At 46.8% G+C, this 22,161-nt stretch overlaps 1 protein-coding gene across 1 annotated transcript in view; it reads left to right on the forward strand.

The window, feature by feature from the left end:
• LOC112220679 (cyclin-J) overlaps positions 1-22,161 on the forward strand; it is a 90,542-nt gene that overhangs the window by 5,872 nt on the left and 62,509 nt on the right. The window contains exon 3 of the mRNA XM_042303429.1: positions 5,476-5,686. Within this exon, the coding sequence (XP_042159363.1) occupies positions 5,476-5,686 (211 nt within the window). The remainder of the gene's footprint in view (positions 1-5,475; positions 5,687-22,161) is intronic.

Genomic DNA, 22,161 nt, shown 5'->3' on the forward strand with positions numbered 1-22,161 from the left:
ACCGTGTCTGACAGGTGTCTGTGTTTTCCCCCTCCACAGTGTCTGACGGGTGTCTGTGTTCCCCCCACAGTGTCTGACGGGTGTCTGTGTTTTCCCCCACAGTGTCTGACGGGTGTCTGTGTTCCCCCCACAGTGTCTGACGGGTGTCTGTGTTTTCCCCCCACAGTGTCTGACGGGTGTCTGTGTTCCCCCCCCCACAGTGTCTGACGGGTGTCTGTCTCCCCCAAGTGCAGACTGCAAAAATCAACAGGTGATGATATAGTATGATACTGCATGTCTGTTTTCCACACTGACCTCAGCTGGGGCTCATATACAAGACATAGTATATGAGACATAAGACATAGTGCAGACTGCAGGGTAGTCTTGAACAGATATAGATATATATATATATATATCGCTCCCCTTGTTAAATGTGTCTTTAAGCTGAAGGCTCACGTGATGCTCCTCTATTCTATGTGGTTGACTAGGAGGAGACTGGGTGTGTCCAAGGGGGCGTGTCAAAAATGGTACCTGTGCACTACCACATCCCGCCCCAAACGGACACCAAAAATGCTTTCAAAGATCTTCATTGTCACCCTGAACAAACTGGAGACCGTGTACCCGGAGGCAGTGTTCATTGTCAATAGGGACTTTAACAAAAGTAAATTTGAGAACAATGCTCCCGATTACTATCAAAAGGTTGGCTGTCCAACTCGCAGAGATTCTCAATGGACCGACGCTACATGCTTTTCCGACACCGGTATAAGGCAATCTCCCGTCCTCCTTTCGGCAAATCAGATCAGGACTCCATTTTGTTCCTCCCCGCCTACAAACAAAGACTCAAGGGAAGTCCTGGTGTTCACATCTGTACAACACTTGTCTGACTAATCAGAATCCATGCTCCAAGACTGTTTTGATCATGAGGACTGGAATATGTTACAGGTTTCCTCTGGGGATAAGATCAATTAATACACTGACTCAGTCACTGGATTCATTAAAAAAAATGCATAGATGTTGCGATACCGATGGTGTCTTTCGAAAACCATGGATTGATGGCAGCCTTGTCGGGGGAAACTGCAGGAGACAGATTCTGCTTATAAACGGGGCAAGGTGACCAGGGACAATTGTATGGTTAAACGATACAAAATGACCTATGCAGATCGCTCAAGATGGCGAGACGCAAGTATAAGGACAAAGTGGAAGAGTAATTCAGTGGGTCAGATGTGGCAGGGGCTTCTAACGATCACGGATTACAAAAAGAAAGCCGTCGCGACACCAACCGCGCGCTCTCCCGTCGCGACACCAACCGCGCGCTCTCCCGTCGCGACACCAACCGCGCGCTCTCCCGTCGCGACACCAACCGCGCGCTCTCCCGTCGCGACACCAACCGCGCGCTCTCCCGTCGCGACACCAACCGCGCGCTCTCCCGTCGCGACACCAACCGCGCGCTCCCGTCGCGACACCAACCGCGCGCTCTCCCGTCGCGACACCAACCGCGCGCTCTCCCGTCGCGACACCAACCGCGCGCTCTCCCGTCGCGACACCAACCCGCGCTCTCCCGTCGCGACACCAACCGCGCGCTCTCCCGTCGCGACACCAACCGCGCGCTCTCCCGCTCTCCGCCGCGACACCAACCGCGCGCTCTCCCGTCGCGACACCAACCGCGCGCTCTCCCGTCGCGACACCAACCGCGCGCTCTCCCGTCGCGACACCAACCGCGCGCTCTCCCGTCGCGACACCAACCGCGCGCTCTCCCGTCGCGACACCAACCGCGCGCTCTCCCGTCGCGACACCAACCGCGCGCTCTCCCGTCGCGACACCAACAGTGCGCTACCGACGAGCGAAACACCTTTTTTCTCAAGCTTCGAGCATAACGACTATTCGCTGCTGAGGAGAGCTCCTGAAGACAACGAGGGCTACATGTTTACGGTCTCCACAGAGGATGTATGGAAGTCATTCAAACGTGTTAACCTTCGCAAGGATGCCGGCCCAGGGAGCATCCCTAGCAGTGCTCTCAGAGCATGTGCAGACCCGCTAGCTGTTGTGTTTTTGGACATTTTCAATCTCGCTCTAGCTCAGGCCTTTTATTCTCACTTTCTTCAAGATGTCAACTATCATCTCTGTGCCCAAGAAAGGGAAAGTAACTGAAATGAATGACTACCAGCCTGTAGCACTCACTTCCGTCATCATGAAGTGCTTTGAGAGGCTTGTTAAAGACCACATCACCACTTCCCTCCCTGACACTCAACCCTCTCAAATTTGCCTATCGCCCCAATAGATACATTGACGACACAATCGCCATGACACTGCGCTCACCCAGCTGGACAAGAGGAATGTAAATCTGAGGATGCTGTTTATCCACTACAGCTTCGCTCGAAGTTCACTGGCCCTGGGACTGAATTCCTCTCTATGTAACTGGGCCCTAGACTTTTTGACAGGTTGCCCCCCAGGTGGTGAATGTAGGAAGCATTACCTCTTCCACACTGCTCCTCAACACGGGGCCCCCACAAGGATACGCCCTCAGTCCCCTCCTGAACTCTGTATATCCACGACTGCCTCAGTTTCAACTCCAAGTTTGCTGACGACACGACAACCGCAGTAGGCCTAATTACCAACAGCGACAAGACAGGCACTCTGACTGTGTGGTGCCAGGTAAACAAACCTCTTCGTCAATGTCAGCAAAACAAAGGAGCTGATTGTGGACTTTAGGAGTGGCTCCCGTGGAGACGGTCAAAAATGTCAAGTTCCTCGGCTTACACATCTCCGAGGAGGTGAAATGGTCAAACCACACGGACAGTGGTGAAGGCACGAAAGCGACTCTTTAACCTCAGGAGGTTGTCCTGAGAGGCAGTGATTGAATTGGCTTGTCCCTGAAGGCCCTCAGTGTTCTACAGGAGCACCCTTGAGAGCATACTGTTGTGCTGCATCACAGCCTCGTATGGCACCGCCACTGACCAAGGCACTACAGAGGGAGGCGCGCTCAGCCGACTGCACCATTGGATGCACACCGCCTGCCCTTCAGGACACTTGCAACACCAGGTGTTGCAGGAAGGCCAAGAAGATCATCAGGGACCTGAGCCACGGCCTGTTCTTCCCGCATCCATCACTCACACGTGCAGTACAGGAGCATCATGGCTAAAACTGACTGGCCAATAGAACACTGGGCTCCAGAGTGGCACAGCGGTCTAAGGCACTGCATCTCAGTGCTTGAAGCGTCACTACAGACACCCTGGTTTGAATCATGCTGTATCACAACCGGCCGTGATTGGGAGTCCAATAGTGTGGCGCACAATTGGCTCAGCGTTGTCCAGGCTTGGCCGGTGCAGGCCGTCATTATAAGTAAGAATTTGTTCTTAACCTGTTGATCCTACCCCCTACTTTTTCGAACATTCTGTTAAAAATCACGCAACATTTCAGCGCCCTGCTACTCAGGCCAGGAATATAGTATTATGCGTATGATTAGTATGTGTGGATAGAAAACACTCTGACGTTTCTAAAACTGGTTAAATCACGGCTGTGACTATAACAGAGCATCTGTTTCATCGAAAAGCGCAGGAAAATCTGATCACTGAAAATGGAAAAAAATATCCATGCGCCACTTCCAGGAATTGTTAAAGGTGAACCGGATTAAATGAGGCCGAGGTTGCAGTACCTACAGCTTCCACAGGATGTCTAGAGTCTTCTCATTTGCTTCAGATTTGATTCTTGGTCGAACCAACCCAAGGGAACCGATTCCCTCCGGTCTCCGGCAGGATGTTTTGTTGAGATTTCTCCGGACATTTATTCCAGACGGACACCTATAGAATTTACATCGCCTCCTGATGAATTTTATCGCTTATTAACGTGTACTAATACCTAAAGTTGCATTACAAAAGTATTTCGAAGTGTTTTGTGAACGTTTATCGTCGACTTTTTTAATTTAAAAAATGACGTTACGTTATGAAACGCTATTTTTTTCTGTTTATCACACAGTCTTCATAGATCGATATCTAGGCTATATATGGACCGATTTAATCGAAAAAAAAGACCCAATAGTTATTATGGGACATCTAGGAGTGCCAACAAAGAAGATGGTCAAAGGTAATGAATGTTTTATATTTTATTGTGCGGTTTGTGTAGCGCCGACTATGCTAATTATTTTGTTTACATCCCCTGCGGGTCTTTTGGGGTGTTACATGCTATCAGATAATAGCTTCTCATGCTTTCGCCGAAAAGCATTTTAAAAATCTGACTTGTTGCCTGGATTCACAACGAGTGTAGCTTTAATTCAATACCCTGCATGTGTATTTTAATGAACGTTTGCGTTTTAACTAATACTATTAGCGTTTAGCGTAGCGCATTTGCATTTCCAGAGCTCTAGATGGGACGCCTGCGTGCCAGGTAGGAGCAAGTTAACTGACTTGCCTAGTTAAAGGTTAAAAAAAAAAAATGAATAAAACCAGTTTCTACCAGACGGTCAGACTACTGAATAGCCACCACTTCTCAGCTACCAGCCTCCTTTGGCTCCCCCCCCCTTTCCCAAACAGACTTCAACCCTGCCCCCATCCTAATGGATATTTATCATGCTGAATAGCCACCACTACTTCCTGTCCCCTTCCCTTTACTCACCATGGGGAACCCTGTACCCCTCCTCTCACTCCCCTTCCTGACCTAAATTGAAATGTAGTATTGGGTTCTATATGGAAATGTAGTCTGTAGGCATGGATGGTAGTTTTTCAGACATGGCTATCTACAGTGCCCTTGGAAAATTTGCTATGAGACTCGAAATTGACATCCGCTGCATCCTGCTTTCATAAGTCATCCTTGATATGTTTCTACAACTTGATTGGAGTCCACCTGTGGTAAATTTAAATTGATTGGACATGATTTGGAAAGGCACACACATTTCTATATAAAGCCCCACAGTTGACCGTGCATGTCGGCGCAAAAACCAAGCCCTGAGGTCAAAGGAAATGTCTGTAGAGTTCTGAGACGGGATTATGTCGAGGCACAGATCTGGGGAAGGGTACCAAAACATTTCTGCAGCATTGAAGGTCCCCAAGAACACAATGGCCTCCATTCTTAAATGGAACATGTTTGGAACCCCCAAAACTCTTCCTGGAGCTGGCCTCCCGGCCAAGCTGAGCAATCGGGGTAGAAGGGCCTTGGTCATGGAGGTGACCAAGAACCCAATGGTTACTCTGATAGAGCTCCGGAGTTCCTCTGTGGAGATGGGAGAAAAAGGCACCTAAATTATTCTCAGACCAAGAGAAACAAGATTCTCTGGTCTGATGAAACCAAGATTAAAGTCTTTGGTCTGAATGCCAAGTGTCACGCCTGGACGATTGAATCAATTTTAGAACAAGGTTGTAACGTGACCAAATGTGAAACACTTTTCAAAAGCACTGTATGTTTGTGCGTTAACCTATATTATATTTATCCTTACTCTCCATATTGTTTCTCTTCCATCTTCCTTCTCCTTTCCTTCCCTCCATTTTTTTCATCCTCTCCCTCTAGGAGTTGAAGCTGCCTGTGTATCGGGCCCACTCCCCTCAGATAGGGATGCGTCGGTACTTTGCGGACCTGCTGGCCATACTGTCGAACCGCTACCAGCTGTGTCCCACAGCCAGACACCTGTCTGTCTACCTACTGGACCTGTTCATGGATCACTACGATGTAGCCGTCAAACAGCTCTACGTCATCGCTCTGTCCTGCCTGCTCCTCGCCAGTAAGTACCGTGAGTCTTTACAGAATTAAGGCTGTTGTCAGCTTCAGTTATGTTATAACTGTTATAGCCTAACCCTCTCAGTTCCCATCATTACCATTTTGTAATGATAATTTACTACAGTGTCCAGATGATGGCTGGCTGGAAAGCCCTATATCATTTGTGGTACTGTGGCTTTTCACATCGTTTAGGTAGAAACCCAGTCTCTGTGACTTTGTGAAGATTAGCCTGTGTCTGTACGTCTTCACGTGCACAGCTTTGATCCTAGCTTTGATAACGTGTCTGCAGGGTTTTGCCTCTGGGTCTTTTATTCGTTCCTGGTGGCATCTGTCAAGATCTAAATGAATGTCCTGCACAGCAAAGCGTATGAAAGCCATTAGAGCAGGAGTAAAGACACAAAGGAACCTTGGAACTGGGTTTTGTCAGATGGCTGATTGTGATCTTGGAGTTGTGCTCCTGTTACTACATGTAGCCTAGTTTGTGTAGGAGTAGTTTCTATAAGTGTGGTGATTAACGGCTTGTCTGTACTTCAACACCGCATCATGGGTAATTACACAAATGATGCTGTCAAACAGGGAGTCTGGGATGGGGTCCGCTCACTGGGGAGACGTACGCGAGGCTTTTTTTAGGTGGCGCTCGTACAGTTCACTGGAACACTAAATGAAAAGATGAAAACGTATCGGCCAAAAACCCTGATAGAAGATTCTCTGACTTGACTAATTAAGGAGTCTTTTGAGTGAGAGAACAGTCAGACCCTTCTCTTAGCTGCCTCCCTCCCACCCGCTAGGTTCCTCCTAGTGATCAGCTCTGTGTGATTTGATGAAGACTTTGAAAGGGCTGTTTTGATTCAAAGTTGTCCTGGTTGGGTTTGCTGTTTAATCTCCCCGAGATGCTGGAATCTGGCCTAGTTCTTGAACTGGACTTCTCTGTCTGGTTGGTTGTTCAGTACTCTGGTTCCCCTGAGTTTCAGGTCTGATGCCCACTCTGCTCTGCGCTCGTTCTGTGTCCCACAAATGGCACCCTATTCACTATATAGTGCACTACTGGCTAAAAGTAGTGCACTAACTAGGGAATAGGGTTGCCGTTTGGTACTCAGACTTTGACAGGCACACATTGTCTTTGTTCAAATTCTACAGGCTTCCGCGCTGGGTTAATCAATCACTGCCTCCATTGTGCCTCTCAACAGTCAGAACTTAATCCTGTTAGCCTATTGGTAATATCTCTGCTCTCTCTCTGCTCTCTGGGGGTCTCTCTCTGCTCTCTGGGGGTCTCTCTCTGCTCTCTGGGGGGCTCTCTTTCTGCTTTTGGGGGCTCTCTTTCTGCTTTTGGGGGCTCTCTTTCTGCTTTTGGGGGCTCTCTCTCGGCTTTCTGGGGGGCTCTCTCTGCTCTCTGGGGTCTCTCTCTCTCTGCTCTCTGGGGTCTCTCTCTCTGCTCTCTGGGGGGGGGGCTCTCTTTCTGCTTTTGGGGGGCTCTCTTTCTGCTTTTTGGGGGGGCTCTCTCGGCTTTCTGGGGGGCTCTCTCTCTGCTCTCTGGGGGCTCTCTCTGCTCTCTGGGGGGCTCTCTCTCTGCTTTCTGGGGGCTCTCTCTCTGCTCTCTGGGGGGCTCTCTCTCTGCTTTCTGGGGGCTCTCTGCTCTCTGGGGGGCTCTCTCTGCTCTCTGGGGGGCTCTCTCTCTGCTTTCTGGGGGCTCTCTCTCTGCTCTCTGGGGGGGCTCTCTGCTCTCTGGGGGCTCTCTCTCTGCTTTCTGGGGGCTCTCTCTCTCTGCTCTCTGGGGGGCTCTCTCTGCTCTCTGGGGGCTCTCTCTCTGCTCTCTGGGGGCTCTCTCTCTGCTCTCTGGGGGCTCTCTCTCTCTGCTCTCTGGGGGGGCTCTCTCTGCTCTCTGGGGGGGGCTCTCTCTGCTCTCTGGGGGGGCTCTCTCTCTTCAAACTTTCTCTCCCTGTGTTTGAACTGTGTGAGTGTTTTTCATAGACATTCACAGCAAGGTAAATTGTGTTTCTGTGGTATTCGTTTGTTGGTATTGGTCCATAGTCGATTTGTGAGAGGAAGGAAATGGATTCTCAGAACGTCTTCTTCCCAGGCAGTCACAGGGACGTGAGACGAATTGTTCAACGTCTGTCTACACATTTAGCATCCTTTCATCAGTCTTTTTCCTAAAGGAATCCATACCCTTCCAATGGTCCCATTTCAATGGTGCTCGTATATACCAAGACTCCAGACACCCCATGAGCTCTGGTCAAATGTAGTGCACTGTATACGGACCAGGGCTCAAAATTAGTGCACTGTATACGGACCAGGGCTCAAAATTAGTGCACTGTATACGGACCAGGGCTCAAAATTAGTGCACTGTATACGGACCAGGGTTCAAAGTAGTGCTCTGTATACGGACCAGGGTTCAAAGTAGTGCTCTGTATACGGACCAGGGTTCAAATTAGTGCACTGTATACGGACCAGGGTTCAAAGTAGTGCACTGTATACGGACCAGGGTTCAAAGTAGTGCTCTGTATACGGACCAGGGTTCAAAGTAGTGCTCTGTATACGGACCAGGGTTCAAAGTAGTGCTCTGTATACGGACCAGGGTTCAAAGTAGTGCACTGTATACGGACCAGGGTTCAAAGTAGTGCTCTGTATACGGACCAGGGTTCAAAGTAGTGCTCTGTATACGGACCAGGGTTCAAAGTAGTTCTCTGTATACGGACCAGGGTTCAAAGTAGTGCACTGTATAAGGTGCAATTTTAGGATGTACACTCATGGACTATAGTCCCATACCCAGTGACTTCAACATTTCTCTTCCCTGGCATCCCTCTCTGAAGTCAGGACACTGCTCTGCATAGCAGGTATTTCGCATCACTAATGACAGACTCATTGCGTATCTCTCTCAATTCAATTTAAGGGCTTTATTGGCATGGGAAACACATGTTAACATTGCCTAAGTGTAGTAGATAATAAACAAAAGTGGAATAAAAATGAACAGTAAACATTACACTCACAAAAGTTCCAAAAGAATAGACATTACAAATGTCATATTATGTCTATATACAGTGTTGTAATGATGTGCAAATAGTTAAACTACAAAAGGTAACATAAATATAGGTTGTATTTATAATGGTGTTTGTTCTTCACTGGTTGCCCTTTTCTTGTGGCAACAGGTCACAAATCTTGCTGTTGTGATGGCACACTGTGGAATTTCACCCAGTAGATATGGGAGTTTATCAAAATTGGATTTGTTTTCAAATTCTTTGTGGATCTGTGTAATCTGAGGGAAATATGTCTCTAATATGGTCATACATTGGGCAGGAGGTTAGGAAGTGCAACTCAGTTTCCACCTCATTTTGTTGGCAGTGAGCACATAGTCTGTCTTCTCTTGAGAGCCATGTCTGCCTACGGCGGCCTTTCTCAATAGCAAGGCTATGCTCACTGAGTCTGTACATAGTCAAATATTTCCTTAAGTTTGGGTCAGTCACAGTGGTCAGATATTCTGCCACTGTGTACTCTCTGTTTAGGGCCAAATATCATTCTAGTTTGCTCTGTTTTTTTGTTAATTCTTTCCAATGTGCCAAGAACATTATCTTTTTGTTTCCTCATGATTTGGTTGGGTCTAATTGTGCTGCTGTCCTGGGGCTCTGTGGGGTGTGTTTGTGAACAGAGCCCCAGGACCAGCTTGCTTAGGGGACTCTTCTCCAGGTTCATATCTCTGTAGGTGATGGCTTTGTTATGGAAGGTTTGGGAATCGATTCCTTTTTGGTGGTTGTAGAATTGAACGACTCTTCTTGATTTTGATCATTAGCGGGTATCGTCCTAATTCTGCTCTGCATCATTTGGTGTTTTACATTGTACACAGAGGATATTTTTTGTAGAATGCTCCATGCAGAATCTCAATTTGGTGCTTTTCCCATTTTGTGGAATCTTTGGTTGGTGAGCGGACCCCAGGCCATTTCTAGACAGATCCTAATTGGTATGTTAAAATGTATGTTCCGTTTGATGGCTTAGAAGGCACTTGCTTTGTCTCTCAGATCGTTCACAGCTTTGTGGAAGTTACCCGTGGCGCTGATGTTTAGGCTGAGGTATGTATAGTTTTTGGTGTGCTCTAGGGCAACAGTGTCTAGATGGAATTTGTATTCGTGGTCCTGGCAACTGGACCTTTTTTGGAACACCATTATTTTTGTCTTACTGAGATTCACTGTCAGGGCCCAGGTCTGACAGAATCTGTGCAGAAGATCTAGGTGCTGCTGTAGGCCCTCCTTGGTTGGTGACCGAAGCACCAAATCATTAGCAAACAGACATTTTGACTTCAGATTCTAGTAGGTTGAGGCCAGGTGCTGTAGACAGTTCTAGTGCCCGCGCCAATTCGTTGATATACATTGTATGTTGAAGAGGGTGGGGCTCAAGCTGCATCCCAGTCTCACCTCATGGCCCTGTGGAAAGAAATGTGTGTTTTGCCAATTTTAACTGCAGACTTGTTTGTTTACACGGATATTATGTTCTATGTTTGTTCCTCTGACACCACTTTCCATCAATTTGTATATCAGACCCTCGTGATAAATCAACAAAGCATGAGAAGACTTTGCCTTTTGGTTTGTTTGTTGGTTATGGTGTGCAGGGTGAATACGTGGTCTGTCGTACGGTAATTTGGTTAAAAAGGGCAATTTTGTCTTTTGCTCAGTACAATTTGTTTTCACTGAGGAATTGAACTAGTCTGCTGTTAATGATAATGCCGAGGATTTTCCCAAGGTTACTGTTGACTCATATCCCCACGGTAGTTATTGGGGTCAAATTTGTCTCCAGTTTTGTGGATTGGGGTGATCAGTCCTTGGTTCCAAATATTGGGGAAGATGCCAGAGCTAAGGATGATGTTAAATAGTTTAAGCCAATTGGAATTTGTGGCCTGTATATTTGATAATTTCATTGAGGATACCATCAACACCACAGGCCTTTTTGAGTTGGAGGGTTTGTATTTTGTCCTGTAGTTCATTCAATGTAATTGGAGAATCCAGTGTGTTCTGGTCGTCTTTAATAGTTGATTCTAAGATTTGTATTTGATCCTGTGTATGTTTTTTGCTTTTTGTTTATAGAGCCAAAAAGATTGGAGAAGTGTTTTTACCCATACATCTGTTTTTGGAAAGATAACTCTTTTGTGTTTGTTTTAGTGTTTTCCAATTAGCTGATTTCTGATATGCTCTGATGCGGGTAGGATCCCCTGGGTGTGGGGTTCTTTGTTTATCTGTTCTGCTATGATATTGAGGCTATGGTCTGGGGTGGACTGTTCTGCTGTGGTGCCAAGACTTTGGTAGGGTGGTTCAGTTGGGGGGGTTCTGTTGGCTTCTCTGTGGGGGTGGTCTCCTCTCTAGTAGGTTGTTCTCTGTCACACGCCATCCCCCTCACCCTCTCCTCCTGCAGTCTGATCCTCTAGTGTTCTGTTCTTCTCCTGCTCTTTCTCTTGTTGTCTCACCACAGTCCAGAGTGCAGATATGTCTCTCTCCAGCTCTCTGGGTCTGGTTGAGAGGATGTTTTTTCATTTTTTTATTTATTGTGCAGACTGGAGTGTGTGTTCTCCTGCTGTTCCAGCTCCACCTGCCTTACCTCCAGCTGGGTGAATGTATCCATTTCACTGAGGGAGTAGTACTCTGTGCTGGGAGGTTGACTTTTTGCTTTGGTTTGCTCGTCTGTGGGGCTGTGTAATGAAGAGGTCTGGTTTGACACGCTCGGGGTGGGGGGTTTATCTTTCTCCACAGTTTATCCTGCTGAGCTGTCTATTTGTTGATGTGAAAGTCCAGCTGAAACTGTTTGGTGTTGCCCTGTACCATTACTGTCTGTCTGCAGTCTGTGAGTTTGGCTCTGTGTTCATGATGAGGTCAGAAGTGATATCTTTCCAATAGACATACAGCACTATGTTCATGAGGTCAGAGGTGATATCTTAAATTTAACCTTTATTTAACTAGGCAAGTAAGTGAAGAATAAATTCTTATTTACAATGACTTCTAATCCGGACTGCCCTGGGCCAATTGTGTGCTGCCCTATGGGACTCCCTATCACGGCCCGGACGTGACACAGCCTGGATTCGAACCAGGTACTGTAGTGACGCCTCTTGCACTGAGATGCAGTGCCTCAGACCGCTATACAACACTATGTTCATGTAATCTCATTGTATTATTTATTCCCTCTCAATGAGCTCAGCTGGCTATTGCCAGTTAGTTCTGTGCTGTGTTTTATTCTGTGTCTCCCATGCTACTGTCCTGCTACATGGAGCCTAGTAGCAGTAACCACGTAGCAGTAACCACGTAGCAGTAACCACGTAGCAGTAACCACGTAGCAGTAACCACGTAGCAGTAACCACGTAGCAGTAACCACGTAGCAGTAACCACGTAGCAGTAACCACGTAGCAGTAACCACAATGCTGGGGCATTGGTTGAATGGGTTCAGTGGGTGGGTTTGAATGTTTTGTAATGGTTGTGTGTTACATTGTGTGTACCGGCTGTGGATGACCTGCAATAGTGTGGCTAACGATTTGTGTTAGAGAGAAGGGGCTTTAAAAAGAGCAACTACCCCCCCACCCCACACCCCCAATTCACCCCACACACACTGCGGCAGGCCTGCCTGGAGGCCCGGGGTTTAGAGGGTGGGGAGGGAGAGGGCCACCTGCCATATGCTCCCTGAGTCAGGCCCAAACAAAAGCCCGTCAACAGGAGCAGCCAGGCTGGGGGAGGGGTGCAGAGACACGGGTGTAGGTTGTTGTGTTTTTGTCTGTGTTTTTGTGATTGACCGCAAGAGAGGTTGATGTGTAGAGGCTTCCGCTTAGTATCTTATCTGACTAGAACTCAATTTCCAGGGGTATTTTAGTTTATCAGATAAACCAGACATGAGATCATAACACATCACTAAATCATTAGCCGTTATAGTGTTACTGCTGGGAGTATTTCAGATGGAGTTATCCTCCTCCATAGCCCCACTGCTGGGAGTATTTCAGATGGAGTTATCCTCCTCCATAGCCCCACTGCTAGGAGTATTTCAGATGGAGTTATCCTCCTCCATAGCCCCACTGCTAGGAGTATTTCAGATGGAGTTATCCTCCTCCATAGCCCCACTGCTAGGAGTATTTCAGATGGAGTTATCCTCCTCCATAGCCCCACTGCTGGGAGTATTTCAGATGGAGTTATCCTCCTCCATAGCCCCACTGCTAGGAGTATTTCAGATGGAGTTATCCTCCTCCATAGCCCCACTGCTAGGAGTGTTTCCTCTGTCTCACTCGCCTTGTCAGGACCCAGGCAAGCACAACCAGTCTGATACTGGGCTGGGGCCCCTAAAGCACCTCTACCTCTACCCCCCCCCCTTCCACCTCCACCCCTGGGGGGGTTTGGAAACGAGCTGAGCGGTGCTTCAAAGAGATGTCGACCGCTGTTGTTAAGCAGGGAGGAAGGGGGGGGCTCCATGTTTTGAACTGAACCACTCGATATGTAGATTAACAGGGGATCCCCACAGTCCCCCATCTCCTCCCCGCTCTCCCTATACCTCTCTCGGTCTGTCTCTCTGATGCTTGGATTGAATATTCTTAGAATTACAATCATGTTCTGATAATTAAAGGAATTCTAAGTCTATGGTAAAATTGTTCTGATCTAGGACAGTGATTTCGTCAAATGCTGCTTTATTCCCTACAGAAAAATACGTTTTTTTAAAGTGTAGGCTAGTTCAAATTCGATTTGTCACATACGCCGAATACAATGGGTGTAGACCTTACAGTGAAATGCTTACTTACAAGCCCTTAACCAACAATACAGTTTTAAGAAGAATAAGTGTAAAAGTATTTGCTAAAATAAACTGAAGTTAAGAAAAATAACATAATTAAAGAGCAGCGATAAAATAACAGTAACGAGGCTATATACAGGGTATTACGGTACAGAGTCAATGTGGAGGCTATATACAGGGTATTACGGTACAGAGTCAATGTGGAGGCTATATACAGGGTATTACGGTACAGAGTCAATGTGGAGGCTATATACAGGGTATTACGGTACAGAGTCAATGTGGAGGCTATATACAGGGTATTACGGTACAGAGTCAATGTGGAGGCTATATACAGGGTATTACGGTACAGAGTCAATGTGGAGGCTATATACAGGGTATTACGGTACAGAGTCAATGTGGAGGCTATATACAGGGTATTACGGTACAGAGTCAATGTGGAGGCTATATACAGGGTATTACGGTACAGAGTCAATGTGGAGGCTATATACAGGGTATTACGGTACAGAGTCAATGTGGAGGCTATATACAGGGTATTACGGTACAGAGTCAATGTGGAGGCTATATACAGGGTATTACGGTACAGAGTCAATGTGGAGGCTATATACAGGGTATTACGGTACAGAGTCAATGTGGAGGCTATATACAGGGTATTACGGTACAGAGTCAATGTGGAGGCTATATACAGGGTATTACGGTACAGAGTCAATGTGGAGGCTATATACAGGGTATTACGGTACAGAGTCAATGTGGAGGCTATATACAGGGTATTACGGTACAGAGTCAATGTGGAGGCTATATACAGGGTATTACGGTACAGAGTCAATGTGGAGGCTATATACAGGGTATTACGGTACAGAGTCAATGTGGAGGCTATATACAGGGTATTACGGTACAGAGTCAATGTGGAGGCTATATACAGAGGGTACCGGTACAGAGTCAATGTGGAGGCTATATACAGAGGGTACCGGTACAGAGTCAATGTGGAGGCTATATACAGAGGGTACCGGTACAGAGTCAATGTGGAGGCTATATACAGAGGGTACCGGTACAGAGTCAATGTGGAGGCTATATACAGGCGGTACCGGTGGAGAGTCAATGTGGAGGCTATATACAGGCGGTACCGGTACAGAGTCAATGTGGAGGCTATATACAGGGGGTACCGGTACAGAGTCAATGTGGAGGCTATATACAGAGGGTACCGGTGGAGAGTCAATGTGGAGGCTATATACAGAGGGTACCGGTGGAGAGTCAATGTGGAGGCTATATACAGGCGGTACCGGTACAGAGTCAATGTGGAGGCTATATACAGGGGGTACCGGTACAGAGTCAATGTGGAGGCTATATACAGGGGGTACCGGTACAGAGTCAATGTGGAGGCTATATACAGAGGGTACCGGTGGAGAGTCAATGTGGAGGCTATATACAGGCGGTACCGGTACAGAGTCAATGTGCGGGTGCACCGGTTAGTCGAGGTAATATGTAGGTAAAGTAACTATGCATAGATAATAAACAGAGTAGCAGCAGTGTAAAAATGGGGGTGGGGGGGTCAATGTAAATTAGTCTGGGTAGCCATTTGATTAGCTGTTCAGGAGTCTTATGTCTTGGGGGTAGAAGCTGTTAAGAAGGCTTTTGGACCTAGACTTAGCGCTCCGGGACTGCTTGCCGCGCGGTAGCAGAGAGAACAGTCTATAACTAGGGTGGCTGGAGTCTTTGGCTTATTTTAGGGCCTTCTTCTGACACCGCCTGGTTTAGATGTCCTGGGTGGCAGCAAGATTGGCCCCAGTGATTTACTGGGCCGTATGCACGACCCTCTGTAGTACCTTGCGGTCGGAGGCCGAGTAGTTGCCATACCAGGCGGTGATGCAACCAGTCAGGTTGCTCTCGATGGTGCAGCTGTGGAATTTTTTTGAGGATCTGAGGACCCATGCCAAATCTTTTCAGCCTTCTGAGGGGGAATAGGCTTTGTCGTGCCCTCTTCATGACTGTCTTGGTGTGTTTTGGACCATGATAGTTTGTTGGTGATGGGGACACCAAGGAACTTGAAGCTCTCAACCTGCTCTACTACAGCCTGTCGATGAGAATGGGGGTGTGCTCAGTCCTCCTTTTCCTATAGTCCACAATCATCTCCTTTTGTCTTGATCACGTTGAGGGAGAGGTTGTTATCCTGACACCACACTGCCAGTTCTCTGACATCCTCCTTATAGGCTGTCTCATCTGTCGGTGATCAGGCCTACCACTTGTGTCGTCTGCAAACTTAATGATGGTGTTGGAGTCGTGCTTGGCCATGCAGTCATGGGTGAACAGGGAATACAGGAGGGGACTGACCATGCACCCCAGAGGGGCCCCCGTGTTGAAGATCAGCGTGGCAGGTGTGTTACCACCTGGGGGCGGCCCGTCAGGAAGTACAGGATCCAGTTGCAGAGGGAGGTGTTTAGTCCCAGGGTCCTTAGCTTGGTGATGAGCTTTGAGACACTATGGTGTTGAACACTGAGCCGTAGTCCATGAACAGCATTGACTGAATGAATAGCAATATTTTAATGCCACTGATGAATTATTTAATGACTTTTTTATTTAAACTTTTATTTAACTAGGAAAGTCGGTTAACAAATTCTTGTTTTCAATGACGGCTTAGGAACAGCGGGTTAACTGCCCTGTTCAGGGGCAGAACGACAGATTTTTACCTTGTCAGCTCGGGAATTCGATCTAGCAACCTTTCGGTTACTGGCCCAATGTTCTAACCACTAGGTTCCCTGATGCCCCAGGAGACTATCGTTCTGGTTCTATAGATGTATTTAGTTTCTTACACAAATACCAGGGTAGGACTGAAATATAATGCCATTTTAGTTATTGATTAGTGTTTTGCTTTAGGGAGGGGGGGAGAAAGTCACCATCACCCCCTCCCACACACACACATCCTCGCCCAGATAGGCAGGACATGAGATGAGATCCCCCCCCAGAACTCTTCATGGTCACCCAAGCGTTAGGCTCTAGAGGTCAGAATGGGTCTACATTGTGTGAACCGGCGGAGCCGAGGGGGTTGTGGAGGGGGTTGTGGAGGGGGTTGTGGCGGAGCTGTGGCAAATTTCATCTGAAAGAAAGACGAGCCGGCAAATTTAAATGAGTTTTTTTTTAAAGAGAGGACAGAATTCCTCCAGAGCCGTTGACCGAGAGAGACTGACACAGACCTTGAGAGAGTTATACAGAGCCTTCAAAGTATTCACACCCCTTGACTTCTTTCACATTTTGTTGTTAAAGCCTGAATTGAAATTGCTATTGTTTTCCACTGGCCAACATCTAATACCCCATAATGTCAAAGTGGAATGATTTTTCTTTAACTTTTTACTCATTTAAATAAAAAAATGAAAAGCTGAAATGTCTTGAGTTAATAAGTATTCAACATGGAAAGCCTAAATAAGTTCAGAAGTAAACATTTACTCAAGTCACGTAAGTTGCATGGACTCACCCTGTGTGTAATGTTAGTGTTTTTAATGATTTTTGAGTGACTACCTCATCTCTGTACCCCACATATTTAGTTATCTGTAAGGTCCCTCAGTCGAGCAGTGAATATCAAACACTGATTCAACCACAAAGACCAGGGGTGTTTTCCAATGCCTTCGTGGCTGCATCATGTTATTGGTATTGCTTGTAAAAATTTACTGGGGAGTTTTTCAGGATATAAAGAAACTGAATGGAGCTAAGCACAGGCGAACTCCTAGAGGAAAACCTGGTCCAATCTGCCTTCTACCAGACACTGGGAGATTAATTCACTGTTCAGCAAGACAATAACCTGAATCACAAGGCCAAATCTACACTGGAGTTGCTTACAAAGAGGGTGAATGTTCCTGAGTGGCAGAGTTAAATTTCCAAGTAGATTTAAGTCAAAACTATGGTAAGACCTGAAATTGTTGTTTTAGTAATGATTAACAACCAATTTTAACAAAGATTGAAGAATTTAGAAAATAAAAATGGGTAAATGTTACACAATCCAGGTGTGGAAAGCTCTGAGACCCAGAAAGATTCGCACCTTTGGCAGTGATTACAGCTGTTTCTACAAAGTATTCACTCAGGTGTGTGAATACTTACATAAATGAGATATTTCTGTCATTTTGACCCTGTCAAAATAAAATATATGTTTTCACTTTGTCATTATGAGGTATTGTATGTAGATGGGTGAGAGAGAAATATATATTTATCCATTTTGAATTCTGGCTGTAACACAACAAAATGTGGAATAAATCAAGGGGTATGAATTATTTTTGAAGGCAGTGAATCTATTAGGCTTGTGAAAGGGAGTTGGTGGATGTTGTAGTTTTGATTTATTGTTACTGTTTCTGGCTGTAGAAGTGAGCTCTTTTAAAAAAAAAAAAATATTGAATCATCGATGTCTAGTTTATAGGCTAGCAGTGCTGACATATTCTTTCCCCTTCACATGAACTCCTTCAGAAGACTGAGGGGATTGTTTTAATGAAGACTGCAGTGACTGGATGGAGCAGTGTGGTCATTGATAGAAATCAATACAGTCTGTCTCTGTGGGTGAGGTAGAGGGGAACACTGTAATGGTCGTCTCCTTTCCCCTTAGTGGAACATAAGTGATGGCTGCAACAGGAGTTATGTTTTTTATTCATCCCTCGAACTCTAGTGAAGAGCATTATCATGTTTCTAAACTCCTTCAGCAGTAGTCTAACCCCCCCAGCAGGTTATCATGTTTCTAAACTCCTTCAGCTGTAGTCTAATACCCCCCAGCAGGTTTCTAAACTCCTTCAGCTGTAGTCTAATACCCCCAGCAGGTTTCTAAACTCCTTCAGCAGTAGTCTAATACCCCCAGCAGGTTTCTAAACTCCTTCAGCAGTAGTCTAATACCCCCCAGCAGGTTTCTAAACTCCTTCAGCAGTAGTCTAATACCCCCCAGCAGGTTTCTAAACTCCTTCAGCAGTAGTCTAATACCCCCCAGCAGGTTCTCATGTTTCTAAACTCCTTCAGCTGTAGTCTAATACCCACCAGCAGGTTTCTAAACTCCTTCAGCAGTAGTCTAATACCCCCCAGCAGGTTTCTAAACTCCTTCAGCTGTAGTCTAATACCCCCCAGCAGGTTTCTAAACTCCTTCAGCAGTAGTCTAATACCCCCAGCAGGTTTCTAAACTCCTTCAGCAGTAGTCTGATACCCCCAGCAGGTTTCTAAACTCCTTCAGCTGTAGTCTAATACCCCCCAGCAGGTTTCTAAACTCCTTCAGCAGTAGTCTAATACCCCCCAGCAGGTTCTCATGTTTCTAAACTCCTTCAGCTGTAGTCTAATACCCCCCAGCAGGTTTCTAAACTCCTTCAGCAGTAGTCTAATACCCCCCAGCAGGTTTCTAAACTCCTTCAGCAGTAGTCTAATACCCCCCAGCAGGTTCTCATGTTTCTAAACTCCTTCAGCTGTAGTCTAATACCCCCCAGCAGGTTTCTAAACTCCTTCAGCTGTAGTCTAATACCCCCCAGCAGGTTCTCAGGTTTCTAAACTCCTTCAGCAGTAGTCTAATACCCCCAGCAGGTTTCTAAACTCCTTCAGCAGTAGTCTAATACCCCCCAGCAGGTTTCTAAACTCCTTCAGCAGTAGTCTAATACCCCCCAGCAGGTTTCTAAACTCCTTCAGCTGTAGTCTAATACCCCCCCAGCAGGTTTCTAAACTCCTTCAGCAGTAGTCTAATACCCCCCCAGCAGGTTCTCAGGGTTCTAAACTCCTTCAGCAGCACACCTGAGAAGAGAGGGGACATGCTACATCCTGCTGTTCGTACCTTTTGACCCCTCTCTGGGTGTGCTCTACTGCCTCATCACACACATCCACAGGGCCGACTCTCAGCCCTCTGCAAGGCAGTGCTCATGAGGGCTGTAGCGATCTCGATGGGACGGTAAAGGAGAGGAGACCTATAGTTTCAGAAGTGGACAGGCATGCACTTGGCTCATCAAAGGAAGCATTGACTCCAACCATAAGCTGAGGAATGAACTGTTTATCTCTCACACATGCATACAGCTCGTAGGTTAGTCACTATGTTAATCTTGACATGAAATGGGACAGGTTATGTAGAAAGCACATTGTCCCTATGAGTTCTACCTCCTTTCAGAAATGTAGGTTCAGCTTGAGTAGGTTTTGTGCGTCACTTGTTTTTAATAATAACACGCACAATCAACAGCTAATACAAGTAGTAAATCAAAGAGCCATCGTTGAAGACGATGAGAAGACTGACAACACAATGTCCCTACCCGTCCCCTAACCCTACCAGGATGAAAAGAGGGTTTTGAAGAGATGCTGATGGCTGTTCATGGCTGCGCCTGTGGACACAGGAGTCCAGCAGACAGACTAGGCTACTAGCCTATAGGATATGATGGTGAATGGGAAAGTGTAGACTGACACTGGGTCTGGGCTGGGTGGGAGTGAACAGAACAGCAGTTATTGTTTCCTGTTCTGGTTGTGAGATGCCATTACAGCCTATGTGTTAACTGCCTCCTGAGACCTGCTATCGTCTGCTGGGGTGATTGGCTGCTGGCTGGGTTCTCTGTTTCTCCTTTACAGGGATAATGGCAGACTACAGCATCAGCAGTAAAACTCACACTGTGTGTGTGTGTGTGTGTGTGTGTGTGTGTGTTGGCTGGCCTTGAGACAAAGGGGAGGAAGGGAGTTAGAGAGTAGGGGCGAGTTGGAGAATGGGGAAAGAGGGGAGAGAATCTGAAGTCAAATGTCTGTTTGCTGATGAACTGGTGCTTCTGTCCCCAACCAAGAAGGGCCTACAGCAGCACCTAGATCTGTCCCCAACCAAGGAGGGCCTACAGCAGCACCTAGATCTGTCCCCAACCAAGGAGGGCCTACAGCAGCACCTAGATCTGTCCGCAACCATAATGGCATTCCAAAGAAGGTCCAGTTGCCAAGACAACAAATACAAATTCCATCTAGACACTGTTGCCATGGAGCACACAAACTATACATACCTTGGCCTAAACAACAGCGCCACAGGTAACTTCCACAAAGCTGTGAACGAGCTGAGAGACAAGGCAAGAAGGGCATTCTATGCCATAAAAAGGAACATAAAATTCAACATACCAATTAGGACCTGGCTAAAAATACTTGAATCAGTCATAGAGCCCATTGCCCTTTATGGTTGTGAGGTCTGGGGTCTGCTCACTAACCAAGAATTCACAAAATGGGACAAACATCAAATTGAGACTTAAACAACATAGAACACCAAATAATGCATGCAGAGCAGAATTAGGCCGATGCCTGCTAATTATCAAACTCCAGAAAAGAGCCGTTAAATTCCATAACCTTCCATAACTAGGCCATCAACTACAGAGAGATTAACTTGGAGAAGTCCCCCCTAAGCAAGCTGGTCCTGGGGCTCTGTTCACAAACAGAGTCCCAGGACAGCAGCACAATTAGACCCAATCAAATCATGAGAAAACAATAAGATAATTGTTTCCAATGTGTCAATTAATTAACAAAAAAAACAGAGCAAACTAGAATGCTATTTGTCCCTAAACAGAGAGTACACAGTGGCAGAATACCTGTCCACTGACTGACCCAAACTAAAATAAAGCTTTGACTATGTACAGACTCAGTGAGTCTTCTGAGTGTAATGTTTACTGTAAATTTGTTTTACTTTGGTTTATTAGTTCACTTGCTTTGGCAATGTTAACATGTTTCCTATGCTAATAAAGCCCTTACATTTAAATTGAATTGAGAGAGCGGGGAGGGAGAACGAGAAGAGGGGGAGAGACCTAGGAGTAAAGAGAAGAGGGGGAGAGACCTAGGAGTAAAGAGAAGATGGAGGGAGAAAGAGAAGAGGGGGAGAGACCTAGGAGTAAAGAGAAGATGGAGGGAGGGAGACCTAGGAGTAAAGAGAGATGGAGGGGAGAGACCTGAGTAAAAGAGATGGAGGGAGACCTAGGAGTAAAGAGAGATGGAGGGAGAGACCTAGGAGTAAAGAGAGATGGAGGGGGAGAGACCTAGGAGTAAAGAGAGATGGAGGGGGGAGAGACCTAGGAGTAAAGAGAGATGGAGGGGGAGAGACCTAGGAGTAAAGAGAGATGGAGGGGAGAGACCTAGGAGTAAAGAGAGATGGAGGGGAGAGACCTAGGAGTAAAGAGAGATGGAGGGGGAGAGACCTAGGAGTAAAAGAGATGGAGGGGGAGAGACCTAGGAGTAAAGGAGATGGAGGGGGAGAGACCTAGGAGTAAAGAGAGATGGAGGGGGAGAGACCTAGGAGTAAAGAGAGATGGAGGGGAGAGACCTAGGAGTAAAGAGAGATGGAGGGGGAGAGACCTAGGAGTAAAGAGAGATGGAGGGGGAGAGACCTAGAGTAAAGAGTAATGGAGGGGGAGAGACCTAGGAGTAAAGAGAGATGGAGGGGAGAGACCTAGGAGTAAAGAGAGATGGAGGGGGAGAGACCTAGGGTAAAGAGAGATGGAGGGGAGAGATGGAGATGGGGGAGAGACCTAGGAGTAAAGAGAGATGGAGGGGGAGAGACCTAGGAGTAAAGAGAGATGGAGGGGGAGAGACCTAGGAGTAAAGAGAGATGGAGGGGGAGAGACCTAGGAGTAAAAAGAGAGAAGAGACCTAGGAGTAAAGAGAGATGGAGGGGAGAGACCTAGGAGTAAAGAGAGATGGAGGGGGAGAGACCTAGGAGTAAAAGAAAGAGAGATGGAGAGGGGAGAGACCTAGGAGTAAAGAGAGATGGAGGGGGAGAGACCTAGGAGTAAAGAGAGATGGAGG

This window comes from Oncorhynchus tshawytscha, linkage group LG21 (genome assembly GCF_018296145.1).
Source record: "Oncorhynchus tshawytscha isolate Ot180627B linkage group LG21, Otsh_v2.0, whole genome shotgun sequence".
NCBI lineage: Eukaryota > Metazoa > Chordata > Actinopteri > Salmoniformes > Salmonidae > Oncorhynchus > Oncorhynchus tshawytscha.